At 43.0% G+C, this 14,154-nt stretch overlaps 1 protein-coding gene across 1 annotated transcript in view; it reads left to right on the top strand.

The window, feature by feature from the left end:
- BMP7 (bone morphogenetic protein 7) overlaps positions 1 to 11,025 on the top strand; it is a gene marked incomplete at its 5' end in the record, with an annotated part of 45,916 nt that extends 34,891 nt beyond the window's left edge. Inside the window, 5 exons of the mRNA XM_026055960.1 lie at positions 884 to 1,032; positions 6,902 to 7,099; positions 8,532 to 8,608; positions 9,261 to 9,371; positions 10,436 to 11,025. Of these exons, the coding sequence (XP_025911745.1) occupies positions 884 to 1,032; positions 6,902 to 7,099; positions 8,532 to 8,608; positions 9,261 to 9,371; positions 10,436 to 10,585 (685 nt within the window). The remainder of the gene's footprint in view (positions 1 to 883; positions 1,033 to 6,901; positions 7,100 to 8,531; positions 8,609 to 9,260; positions 9,372 to 10,435) is intronic.
- Positions 11,026 to 14,154: the final 3,129 nt, after the last annotated feature.

Raw genomic sequence — 14,154 nt, 5'->3', positions numbered from 1 at the left:
ATAAAGACAAATGTGCCATTATCCAATTTTGTTATTATTTTTCATCCAGGTTTTATCTCTTTCTTCATTTCTGATAAAAGAAGATTGCTTCCTTTACAGAGTCTGTGCTTTCTCAAATTTTTGTTTACAGAAATTTCCCGGTAAATGTTTTGCAAGTCCAAAATGATTTCACCCTTCTCTTCGTAAATGCATGAAATCTTCTCTGTTTCTGTTCATTCTCAGTTTCTGGTTTCAGCTTTTGAACCAGAATAATGCAACAGTGGTCTATTAAAAATTTAAGCAACAAATTGAAAGGAAATTGCCACCCAAAGTAATGCTGACCTGTGACTGTGCAGAGGGTTATTGTCTCGATCAATTATCTGTAACCTCAGCCGAACAAATTTAAAAAACCATTATGCATGTTAATATATGCACAACAGTGTTCCAGCTGGCTTGCACCAGTGCTACAATTATGCATAGAAGTCAGGAAATTATGTGTGGAAAGGATAATGAGCAGTATTGTCTGCCCAATTACTGAGTTTGCATATGCAAACAATAATTTTGCAAATCTATGCCTGCCAAGCTTTTTTTTTTTTTTTCCCCTCAAGTTGCATCAGCAGCTTTAAGGTTAACTGTAATAGCATAGTAACCCAAAGCTGCTTCAACTCTGCTTCAATCCATTCTGCCTTTTCTAAAGAGAAAAAGAGCACTTCATATGAAGGTGATAAGATAGGAAAGTATGCCAACACAGCCTCGGCATCATTTGGATGTTACTGAAAGGGCCTACACCAAGCGTGCTGATTAAAGCATGTGGGCGACTGTCCATAGAGACTCCAATGGAAAATCCAGGTAACTGAGATTGTGTTTCCCCCCCTTTTTTTTTTTCTTTTTTCTCCTTCTTCAGGGATTCAGATTTGTTCCTGCTTGACTCTCGAACAATCTGGGCTGCAGAAGAAGGGTGGCTCGTGTTTGATATTACTGCAACCAGTAATCACTGGGTGGTGAATCCACAGCACAACCTCGGCCTGCAGCTCTCCGTGGAAAGCATAGACGGTGAGTTTCGGAAAACAGCATCCATCAATGAGTGTCYGGTTCAGGCAGAAGTTTCCAACCAGGACTAGCCTTAATGCACTCAGTGCATTCTCTTTGAATAGGATTTCTTCAGGATATTTTTCCTGACTTTGCCAAAGATGCAAATAATGATTGAAAAAGTAAATCTGTAGCTATATTTCAGGGTAAGGATGTACTTAAATGCTTTAACAGATTGGTATTCAGTCATGTCAGTATTAGCTATGTACRCATTGTTGTCAAGGTATGCATATGCTGTTGGCTAATTTGCACATAGTGTTAGAAGACTTCATCTGAAATCCTGGAAGCTCCCAAGTGGCCCKTTTTCACTCTCCCGTGCTTATGCTGCCGTGCAAGCAACTGTCTGAGCTGTTTTTGCAATAACATTTCCTGCTCAGCAATTACAAGCATCCAAATTGGGGGGTGTGTTTTAGGGGAAAAGGGCGCAGTGGAGTCCTTTTTATGCATCTCTTGTCATGCTCCGTGAAACCACCAGTTTGTTTTTTTCTGACTGAGACAATTCCCATCAAGAAGAGAGGAAGAAAAATTGCTACACATAAAAAGACAAAGCGATGTCAAAGGCTGGTGTCGTTTGGCACAGAAATCCCTTCAACTGAAGAAAACTGCTTAGAACCATTTTTATTTTCTCTGTGGCAGCAGAAATGATTAGTAAAGTCAGGCCTGTCCCGAACTCCAGGTTCTGCAGCACGCCTGCGATATAAACCTGTGACAACCGGAAACGGGTGGGAAGATGTGGTTCTGCAACAGCTTCGAATGGGTGCATTTAGAATTAGGGTGGAAATTTTCCTAACTAGGCCTTACCAAAGGAGTCATACTACTTTATCTATAAAGTTAAGATTCCGACTGCTCACTTGGAGTCTTGTGCAAGTGAAGCAAAGCCCCCTGYGTGCTCTGGGAGGTGAAAGGCGTCTCAAGCCCCCTCTCTGGAGCTGCCTGGCTGCCACACAGGAGAGGTTAAACAAAACCCAACTAGAACCTATTGCAAATAATCAGAATRTACTTATCTGAAGACATACTTTCATTCTCCAGATGTACATCTGTGGTATAACTTGCTATTGATTTTTATGCAAAACTCTGAACGATGCCAGTTAAGCAGCATTTTGCATAAAGACTGTGCAAGGCTGTTTCACAATAGGCAAATTAAGGAGAGTCCTTGACATGAAAGGGTGATTTTACACATATGAGATCTGTGCCCTGAGAGCTGAAGCTCTCGGGGTTGTTTTAACCTTCCCTGTATGAATGATCAATGAACGCGGGAACCCAGCAGAGATACAGAGCAGGCATGTCACCCTGGAAGTTYGAGTCCCCACCCCAGTGACAGATGCCATCTTTGCATACAGATTCAAATTCAGCCCGATTTACAAGTTAATCTTAACTCTTAAGGCTAAAACAGTAAGGCAAATTAACAGCCAAGACAAGCTTAACCTGTTTTCAAACACTTATCCTTGTTTTTAGTTTCCAGTTTGCCTCCTAAAGAAAATACTTGGAAGTACGTAAGTCATGTCCACAGCCACGTCACGTTCATTCAATTTTGAGTTCACATATAGGAAAACCGAGGCCCAGCCCAGAGTCCACAGAAAAGCAATAGCTGAAAGGTAGTTTAAGCTTAATAACTCTAAGCACTATAGATACTTCAGTGTCACTCTCTCACTCTTCTACTGATAAAGCCTCATTATTGTTCTGTCTTGCTCTTTGTCAATCCTTACCCAGTGGTTTTACAGAAAACGTCAATCATTTTTCTCATCATTAAGGAGGAAGCCAGTTGACAAAACCCCCAAATCTTCCCTTGATAAAGAACTTTTAAAAATGTAGTTTCCAAAAACTAGTTTCATGGATGTTTTAAAGCTAGTATAAAGCCAACACTGCCAGAAAAACAAAAAAATCCCACCTTTCTCCTCATTCTGAGCCTTGCTACTCCATCTCTGCTTCTGGCATCAAATAGGACATTAAAATCAAAGCTTTGACACTTTAGAGTGGCTTGAAAAGTTCATGGAACATCACCCTGCAGTCCCTGTCAGCCTGCTCCCATGCACGTTTGCTCGGCCGCAGCTTGAGCAGATGTTGTGCTTCCCAGAGGGTTTCTTTTCTGGACATCATGCACAAGCCGCTCCAGACATCCATCAGAGTAGCCCAGAAGTTCYGTATTCAAAACCTTCTTCCCTCAAAATCCAACGTCTTCCTTATTAAGTATAWTTCAGCCTTGCTGCATTTCTAGAGTTCCCATAGTTAATAGCTGGAATTTGGGGCAGGTTATCAAACCTCACGCTTACACACTTACCTACTTATTGACTATACCTCACACTTACGCACTGACGCACAAAGTCAATATCCATGTACTAAAGTAAAAAACACAGGAACTGCTCATGTTAATTTGGCTGGAACATTATTTTTGGTTACCTTCCATAGTTTGCTTGAATCTTCAAAAATGAAGGAAACACAGGAAATATCTGCTCAAACAGCCCAGCAATATTGGTGACAGTACAAAATCTACATCATTCATTATGAGAYAAAATAACGCTTTTTGTCTTCCAATAATTCTGCAAAGTCTATGTGCTTGACAGTCTGTCTAGAAATATTTTGCCTTTTCYGTGTACATACCACATATTGTAAATCAGTGTTACAGAATGTAATAAAACCCTCCAAGGAGGGAGCTGATGAGGGAAAAATAGGTATTAAACAAAACATTATAAATGCGCAAAGCCTAAGAGAATCTCATGAAATTATGGTATTAATATAAATAACTGAATACCAGAGATTTACAGAGGATTTTTCAAATAAGGGTGTTGTGTTCCTGGACGCAAAGGAAAAACAACAGGAAAGGTGATAGTACCAGCAGTAAGGAAATTGTGAAACAGCGTAATGTGCTGTTTCTAGCCGTGATTAACACCAAGTCTTTCAGAAGAAAACGTACGCTGTCATTGCAGCCGGCAGTATGTTATTGCCCCGAAGGTGAAGTCCCCCTTCACTTCCAGAGCTCCGAAAGATGTTGGAGGTTCAGATTTTCAGGCTAACTTTCCCCCACGCCGACTTATGATCGTAAACATGCTTCCTTCAGCTGCACACACACGTGTCTTCACGGACACAGCCTGTGCTTTGTGTATGTGACCTRTTGTCATTTTTAGGGATATTATCTGAAACGCTGATTTATGAATAYGGTACAGATTTCAGTCCAGACTTTTCAGGGTCCTGTGTGCAAGGGAAAGCTGCAGCCACACTCAGTTAGAGTAACTCTGCCTGCTCTGCTTGAGCAGTCAGAAGTGGACCCTTAAAAACGTACAGCCAGATCCATTATAGAGACGGCTTTGCAAGGGCAGAAATTCTCAGCCCCAGTGATAAACRAGTTCGTATCTGTTATTTGACTCAACGAAAATTAGGAATCTAGTTCCTGTTTACACTTCTGAAAGATCTAGCGGAGTTCATAAACATGTTTGAAATCATGTCAAAAGYGATTTGCTGCTTTCTCAAAATAGATTAACAAAATATTTAAATCAACCTGTCACRCAAATTAGAAAAGCCAACTGCAACCTTTAAAAAGTGAGTGCAGTGGCTTGCCTGCTGTAACAGAGTTCCCTAGCAGCACACCTTTGCGCTCCCATTTGTCCACCATACATACAGATTTCTCTTTTCATTTTGARCAGCAAGGACATGTCCTTCCTTGCACCCTATGTCTTGTTTTGGATTTAGACCAACTTTAGGCTAACAAGAATGTTGCTATTACACCTGGACTTCATATGAAAATCATATGTCTATAAGCACAGTAGGACTTTGATGCAACACTATATGCTTGGGCAAAACCCAAAACWTTCAGTGATATAAAACTAGCTTTAAAATGAATAATGAGTTAGAAAAATCCTTCAAGTTTTCTTGGTTTTATATTTTGCATCGCTCGTTACGTGTAGAAATCTCTAACCATGAAGCCAATACAAGCTGTATAAAAACTACGAAGTCATGAGTGCTGTCCAGATGAAATGACACAAAAGAAGTTAATTCATTAACTGATCTTTGTATTGCTTTATAATCATGCCAGATAAGTCTATCAGCATGCAAACTAGGGTGGAATCAAAGGGTATTTGTTTACTCACAGACAGTCGGAGAAGCTCAAGCAACAAGCAAGAGAAACAGTCGAATGACTCACTCGCCTCCAGCGAGCTCTCAGCCCAGCGCCTTGCTCTGCAGCAGCGCATACGAAMGACAGCTGGCTGTTTAGGTTTACTTAGTTTATTATTTGAGATTCTATTTTTGATGGTATTAAAAAAGCAGCTTCTTAAAAGCAGACAAAGCTGTGCCCTCTGATGCAAGAGCACAGCTTTAGTTCTTCTGGGAGAAGTTTATCATTGATGAGGACTAGGTGCATGTCTTTATGTTTAACCTTGTTGTCTGGATGTACAGGAAAGTTAGAAAAACCATGGATTTCTCCCAATTTTTGTTAACAAGAAATGTGTTACTTCTCATACAGAGTGCTACATACCCTTTTCCACTATACTGGTCTTGAACGTGTTCTTAAATTTGGAATTTGTTGGTCAAATTCTACTTATTGCTACACTAATGCAAATCCATTAAATACATCAGTGTGAAGTTGGGTCCCCTCTCTGCATGCTGCTGATCTGCTCTCTAGAGACGTGGCAAAGGTAAAATAATTTACACTGGAAAAAACAGACTATTAGATATACTTGTTAATTTAAGCAACTTCAGGAAGCAGAAAGATTTCTTTGAAGGGGCAGGAAAAAGCCAAAGSTACAGTAATCACAGAGTTTAACTCATTTGGCTGAACTTGTTTTCAGAAAACAAGGCTTCGATCTGGCAGAGCACGTGCGCAAGTGGAACTACTTAGATATTTAGCATTAGCCACTTGCTTGAGCACTTTGTGGGGTCAGCCGCAATGTTTAAAACACAGACTGTTTGGCCAAATTTTTGCTGGGCTGTAGAGCCCCTCACCTGCTTCCCTCCTCTGGGCTGGCCTTTCGGGGCTCTGCTAAGAACGTGTCGGCTGTTCTTGGGCTTGTTTGATTTGTGGCTGACAAATGCCAGCTCTCAGCAAAAGGAGCACAAAAGCCATTAACATAACTTTGACTTAACACCAGRCCTCAGTAGCTTAGAACAGAGTAGTTCTAGATATCACCCTCCGTTTCACAACAGCACCCAGCCACCCTGCGGTACAGGGCAGGGAGAAATGTTAAATTTACCTTGTCTTTCATAAATAATGGATTTTGTTCTACAGAGAAACCACTCAGTCATGTTTTATCACCCCCCCCCAAAAAAAAAAAAAAATCCAGCATGAAAGCCGCATGAATGGTAGTCAACGTATTTGCCGCTAGGTTTTCAGATGCAGCAGTGCTGAATATGAAAGATATAGCAATAAACAAAATGTTTCTGAAAAGCTGAACTATTTGTTTCTTCCAGCTACGGTATATCTGGAACTCTGTCAACATTTCATACAAGGCATTTTTATTTTAAGTTAATAACCTTCCAGTGGGAATTTAGTGTTCCTATGGGCTGAGTTTTATGGTTCCTTTTATAGGATCACTTCAAATTATAGGCTGGTGAACTTAAAGAAACCCCTCTAAAGAATGCAGGAAAAGCTAATGCTAAGCGGATTTAGGGTAAAATAATTTTATGTAGGAGTATTTTATATAACTTTTACACGCAGATATAAAATGAAGTTAGCTGTGCTGAGCTGCTCTTGTCAGGAGCGGCTTCGCCGATTAAGCCCAGTCCCGCAGTCGATCAGTGCCAGCAGTCAGGCACGCAACCTAGATTTCTTGCTGCCATTACTACACTTGGGGAAGGCGCAAAGTTACTGCAATCCTCCTTATCCAYCCATTTTGTTATTAAGGACAAAGCATCAATCCCAAACTGGCTGGTCTTATCGGGAGGCACGGCCCGCAGAACAAGCAGCCCTTCACGGTGGCCTTCTTCAAAGCCACGGAGGTTCATCTCCGCAGCATTCGCTCCACCGGCGGCAAGCAGCGGAGCCAGAATCGATCGAAAACGCCAAAGAACCAGGAAGCTTTCCGGGTCTCCAACATGGCAGGTCAGTAGGGTTTGCCTGGCCACGACTTCCAGGTGATGGGACAGATCTCCACTGTTCTGGAGACCAGACGGGAACAGTCTCTCCTATGGGCAATTTGTTGTCTTTTTGGTCTAGCGCTATTTCTCTGTTGCTGGTTTGAAACTATTTGGGATTAGGGATTATTCTAAAAAGTCAGGAAAATGGTGTTTCTTTGAAACAGTGTTAAACTGAGGAATTTCCTAATTCAGTTAAAACAAATAAGCCATCTGAACAGGTAATCTCCATTTACCCACTTGAAATAACTTCTAACAATAATTATTTTTGATCATTTGATACTTGCTTTAATATAATGAACTATTTCAGTTGATCGGAATCAAAATGCTGTAGATTTTCAGAGTTTGTGATTTTAAGTTTACCTCCCCCACCCTGCTTTCCAAACTTTAGAAATCTCAAAAGTTTTCACGGAAGAGGAAAATCCCTGCTTTGCTCAGGACAGCCGCAGCTATTTTGGGGGGGGAGCTGCGCTTCCTAATATGGAAGAAAACTCTGTCAGGCATTTAAAATAGAAACGCGGCCTAATTCCGAGATACCTCAAAATAACGGGCCTTTGGTGACCTTGCCGCTGCCAACCATGGGGGAGGACTAACCCCGCGGATGGCAGCGGCATTCCCGGCTGCAAAATCCGTCAGCGTTGGGCACGGCCAACGTCTTCCACAGGCCTTCGCACCTTGACAAACCACCTCCCTTCATTGCAAACCACCCTCCTCGGCTTCCTTTAACCCGCGATGCAGCGCGGCAGCCTGCTGCGGGTGAAGCGCCCTGCGTCGCTGCCTGCGAGGCTGCGGGAGAGCTGGCCACATTGATTTCGTTTCCAAGAGCAAGAGTTGAAAAAATATTCTCTAATACTTCTGCTCAGGTCCCCAGCTCAGGCTATATGTCAAGCACGAATGCAACTTTAAAACTGCAGTGCTAGTCATAGTTGTTCAAATCYGTGCTTCAGACCTGTCCTTTATTCTTTGGCTTCTCCACGGAGCTTTGCCACCCATTGTAGGAAGCCTGTGATCTAGATTTAGCTGCACTGGACAAGACAACACATTTCACATTATTTTGGTGTCACATATTGCTTTTTTGGGCCTGAAGGTGCAAGCATCCCCCATAACGCATRTGATTCAAGGAGAGTTAGGGATGTAGAAAATAGTGAAAGGGGGCTTTTCCCTATCACTCCTTTCACAGGTTCTCTTTTTACACAGTAGAAGATAATCAGAGATGTGGGTTTTGCCAACATGGGTTAGAGGAAGCCCAGGAAAAAAAAAAAAAGAGCTTCCCAGGCCTTCCTTGGCTTTGCAGAAGCAGCCAGAAGGGGTTTTTATATGTATTGAAGCCAGCCATTATTTTCCAACGAAAACATTAAAAAAGAAAAGGGCCTTACCGCACCTCCCTCCCGCCTGTGCAGAGAACAGCAGCAGCGACCAGCGGCAAGCCTGCAAGAAGCACGAGCTCTACGTCAGCTTCAGGGACCTGGGGTGGCAGGTAAGGGCTGTACGTGACCGCCGCGTGAGCGGGGGGACCTTTGCAAACCCTTTGTCAGGCTGCTAGTGATACCAAAGACAAGATCTTTATCCCTGGGGAAAAAAATTGCATATTGCCTTCAGCAAGCTTCACGAGCGGTTCTGCAAAGTTAGGGAATTGCAATATTAGTGTAGGACTGGCCGAAAACTCAGCACACGCTTAGGTGGGTAAGGAACTGTGGCCACCTGGATTTCCTTGGGCAGTTTTGAGTGCACATACTGCTCTTCACTTTCATCTATCCATTCTTTTAGACCTGGCTAAAGAGATTTTCATTTCTGAAAGCTTGTTACCTGCCTTTCAGTAACGGATGAAGGGATCCTTGTGGGCAGCCAGGAGGACGCTGTTGAATGACTGATAAAACTAAACCCTAAGGTTCAGCTACTCTACGGGCATGTTTGCAAAGCAGGATAGGGACCTYCAGAAAAAGCAGCTGCTTTAGAGGTGTAAAAGGGTAATATTAGAAAGGCCAGCTTACCAGATTTTTATTTTTCAGGTTGCTGTAACTGTATGCAGACATATGAATTGATAGATTTACATGCCATTCTAGTTCTCATTTCACTGTACAATATTTATATCTTTCTCCACAATCTAATGTATCTTCAATTTAATCAAGGACTGGATCATCGCTCCAGAGGGCTACGCTGCCTACTACTGTGAAGGAGAATGTGCTTTCCCGTTGAATTCATACATGAACGCTACAAATCATGCCATTGTACAGACACTGGTAGGTGCAATTTAACTTGTTATTTCTGATAGGTGCTACTCAGAAGTAAGCTTGTGCAAAAAAAGTTCTCTAAGCTAACAAGAAAAGGAAGGTCTGCATTAGCTCATTAGGATGCCTGCAGCATCTGGCTAAACATGTCTAGCCAAGTGGCCTGAATTAATAGTTGGCTAGGAATTACCGTGTCTTTGCTGCAAGCGTTGACATGCTCTCTCTAGTTTCAAGGGGCCCTACGATACACATTTTAACGGTACAGTCCCATTGCAAAGGAAAGAAAGAGCAGGATGTGAGACCCACTATTGGCATCGCTTGGAAAAAACTCTGCAAGGATCACCCGTGTGCTGTTGCCAAAAGCAGGTCTGGGGCAGACTGAGGAGGGGTCAGCGAGACTCTATGTTTCACAGCCCAGCTGTGGGCATATTTATGTCGTGGAACAGAGCAGGGTGCAAAGGAGCAGTTTCCTCCGTGCAGTTCAGGCTCCTCCACGTTTTTTTGCATCAGGTGCTTTCTTGTGCATGTGTAGTGATATTGCAAAAAGCATTAGGGAAACTAGAAATGCCTACACTTCCAAAGGAAGAAATTTCTGCATGCTTTTCTCCTGAGAAACTTTTTTTTTTATTATTTACTTTTTTCCCTCTCTGCAGAGTCCCTGCAGCAGGGAGCGCGGGAGCCCCGGAGCCCCCGGCTCCCGCGGGGGTTGCGGGCGCTGCCAGCTGCCCAGCTGCAGAAACAGAGCCCCAGCTCCGCGCTCGGGCAGGGTTTCGCACAAAGACTCGCCTGCACCTCGTGCGGAGTTTATCGTAACTGGCACACTGCTGCAAAACACTGACTGCTTTGACAAATGGGAATTTTCTAAAGAAAACCTGCTTCACGGAAAGATTTCCAGCTAGATGGGAGCTGGGTGTGCGCGAGCGTCAGTACGCACAGGGGACAGCTCAAGACACTGGTGCGCAGAGCCAGGTGTTCGAAACATGTTGGCCTGAGCCTTTGGGAGAGACGGGAAAGAAAAACATGGGGGAGGAGATGGGAAAGGTAAATCTTAACACGCCTCTACTTTCCCTCCCTAGGTTCACTTTATAAACCCAGAGACTGTGCCGAAACCCTGCTGTGCTCCTACACAACTCAATGCCATCTCAGTGCTCTACTTTGATGATAGCTCTAATGTTATCTTAAAAAAATACAGGAACATGGTGGTACGAGCATGTGGCTGTCATTAGATTTGTAGGGAAGGGGGGGGGGAAGTTATTTGTAAAGAACGTTTTTTTGTATGGCTACGTGGGGGAGGGGGAAAAAGGTTAGAACTCCAGCAGTGGACTTAAAAATCCCAAGCAGTTTTTAGGACTCGGCTTCTGAAGGTTCAGACAATGGAACAGTTTCTGGATCTAAGTGGCATTTGAACACATTTTGTTTTAGTTTGTTATAGACAATGAGCTTGTAAACTGAAACAAGCCAGAGAAACCATTTAAAACCAAATCTGCCTTAAAAATTGGCTCTTACGATACATACTTCTGCAGATGAGTCTTTCTGAAGATTGCAAACTYGCCAGTGTTCATTGTGAATTAAAAATAATGATCTATCCAAGGTGAGAATGTGGTGTGACTAATAAGCATGTGTAGTTCCTGTAACACACTGTTTGCAATAAAATAAGTGAACAAAATATACCTGGAGTGAACAGGTATTTTCTTAGAGAATTATTACTTCCATTCCTCTGTYTACTTCAATCTCATAAGCAGAAGCAAAGACTAATTACATGCAACTTCCAGTGTTAGACGGCAGTAGCAAAAGCTGTATCTGGATTGATTCAAGTTCAAAGGACAAATAAGTCTAAAAAGACCTCTAATTTGCAAGCAAAAGAACGGAAGAAAATAATTCCAAAGAACAAGTTTTTTCGGGTATAATTTTTGTCAACAGGAAAAATAAAGTTACTCTAAGCACCAGTAAGCGTTTGCTCTGAACTTAAAACAGGAAAGCAGCAAAAYGTTAGAAAACGGTGATTAAACCAAACATTTAGCTGGGGCATCCTAAACACTTTTGGAGTTGCGAAAGACAGCRAAAGATCCTGCTCCCGTTTGGAAAATATCTATCGACTTCAGTAACTGACAGAACAAGTTCCAGCACTTTTTGGAAAACATGGAGACTCGGGCGCAGGAGGTCCCGTAAGCTGCGCCTAGCACCCAGCACCGCACAGACTCAGCGAGACACAAAATGGAGAACCTTAGTTTCCGGGGTCGGTATTTTCTATAAAAATCCTGCTGCGTTATCACTTTCACCTCTTAAAAAAAAGAAAACAAAACAAAAAAAACCTTTTAAAGAGCCACATCGGCTAGCTGGAACCAGGAGCAAGACAACATCCCCTCAAGGCTTTTTTTCCCCCTTTTCTTTTAAAGTCACAGGTTACACAAATATCTCATTTATGTAATTAAAACTCAATTAAAGTTTTTGTGATAAGAATAGAGTAGCAGTAACCAATCACAAACCAATTCAAAACTTTGGTGTAAGTTGCCCTGGGGAGAGAAAAAGAAAATTCTGTCCAATAAATCATCAGGTCTTCAGCATACCTAGCTCTAAATCTCCAAGCTTCAAAAACAGAAACCTCCTAGAGCCAGGTCCAGAATACGACAGGGCCCCGGGCTCGCTCCCCGCGGCAGCCTGCMCGCGCGGGGCGCCGCGGGAACCCGGCCCCGTGGGAACCCGGCCCCGTGGCCCTCCTCGGAGGGGCACTCGTGCAAGAAGATWAATGAAGGGAACCGCATGACTCTGGAAATCAGTCACTGTTCTTCTTCCTTTAAGTCACTGTKCAAATCCAGACCAGATGCCTCACTTTAAAAATAATAAGAAAGAAAGGGAAAAAAAAATTGCTGTCTATGAAGTAAATTGGAAACTTATCTCTGAGGGTCCAGCCCTAACGTCATTTGGGTCAGCGGGCGTTTGCCCGCTAGCAGGACCAGGCGCGGGGGACGCCGAAGCCCGTGGTGGCCGGTGCCGTGGGCCCTGCTTTGCGGGGTGTCCTGAGCGCCGCGGTGCCGGCCGGGGCAGCACCGTGCCTCCGCGGCCCCGCTGCCTTCGTACCTCACCCGGGCTCAGACCGCCACCCAAGAGCTGCCAAGGGCCAAGCGCCACGACAGCGGTCCCAGCCAAAAACCCAGCTCTGCCCGGAGTCGGTAGACGAGAGCGTCCGGGATAAAGAGCCCTGTTAGACCTGCCCTCGATGCATCGAGAGCGAGGGAGCGGATCACACGGATGGGAAGGGTCTCGTGACGTTACAGGCGTCTGCGCACCAGGGCTCCTGTAAACCGCCTCGAGGAAGTGAAGGTGCTGCCCAGAAAGTTAAACTCATCGGCCCTAAACTTCCGCTATTTAGTAGTCAGGGGTTAGTTTTTCTCACGGGTGTTTCAGTGTTGGTTGTCGCTGCACTGGTGTATTGCGGTTTTAACTGGGACCACAGTATCTTGCTGTATAGGATTCATATATTAAATATTATGTGGGGATTGTTTTGGTTTTTTTTTTCTTATATACATAATAACAGGATTTCTGTTGCTAGGCTTGACATCAGCTTCACTGTTTGTACATTTTWATGTAAATAGTTGTCACAAAAGCGGAAGAAGAATTATTTATTTCCATCTCTGAATTCCTTTTCAATCACATCCAGGAAAAATGATTCTCAGCTCCTAAACACATTTGTTTCCTTATTTAAAAGATATTTATTAACAGTTGGCAAAAATGCATACACATTTCTGGTTCTTTTCATAGAGCAGTTGTCAGAAGCCTTTGTACAAACCAGTAAAATAAATCCTTGCAACTTTACAAAAGATATACCAAAACTTTGTGTATCTGTGTGGTTATTCTGACTACATTCAAAGAAGCTTTTCAGCTGGGCAGTTTTTCTTACCTTGCACCCCTGTTTCTACGTACATCACTCTGCGTRTTGGCAAAGTCAGCACATATCAGCATGTGATGCAGTCTCGTCAGYCCAAATACAGCAGAGAGAAGAATATGAAAAAATATGAAAATGTTTTGCAGACTGCACTGCAAAGATCCATGATTGAATTATAGTGCAGCTGTCAGCAGCTGTTTCAAAGAAGCAGGGGGTAAATTAGTTCTGTTTACTGCTAACATAGTTCAGAGATTTAGTCATCCCAATAAAATTATAGAGGCAGAAGAAAGGAAAAAAGAAACTCCAAAGGAACATCAGCCAAGAAGCTGACATTTTCTAATTTAGATTCTTTTAGCATATTTCAGAGATGCTGCTGGCATGAGGTTTCCTACTGTGGATACCACACCGCATTGCTATGGAGGCAGCTGAAGAAAATCACAGTCTAAATCCCTGTAGTAAGTAAACATTATATCTTCGGGGCATAACAGCAATTTTGGGGTTCTTGTTTACTTTGAACTGTGAGCAAGGTTGTGCCAGTTCACGTAAGTGTATTTACTGATCCAGAGGATTAAATCATCAGCATTTTGGAATTAAACTACCGTCCATCACATGCAATTACAAATTCATAAGTAAATTCGCTTCATGCGCCGATCTGAAGTTCRGCAAAGTGTCAGTGAAAAGACCTTTATGAACCTAAGTGGTGTGTATTCAGGTTTTGTACGCCTAGACTAGTTTTAGGAGGAGGATYTTCTGGTAGTTCTCAGTATGGATCCAATCCTCCTCGTTTAGGACCAGCGCAAGCCAGAGGTCCTTCCAGCAAGAGAAGGGAAGGGGAAAAAAAATAAAATAAAAAAATCATGTTTTATAGAACCAATCTTACTATAGAGCAGCCAACAGAAGCTTTACCACCAA

The sequence above is a fragment of the Apteryx rowi genome, unplaced genomic scaffold, assembly GCF_003343035.1.
Source record: "Apteryx rowi isolate R43461 unplaced genomic scaffold, aptRow1 scaffold_0, whole genome shotgun sequence".
Classification (NCBI taxonomy): domain Eukaryota; kingdom Metazoa; phylum Chordata; class Aves; order Apterygiformes; family Apterygidae; genus Apteryx; species Apteryx rowi.
The sequence above is the reverse complement of the archived record's forward strand: the minus strand, read 5'-3'. Positions and strand labels throughout refer to the sequence as shown.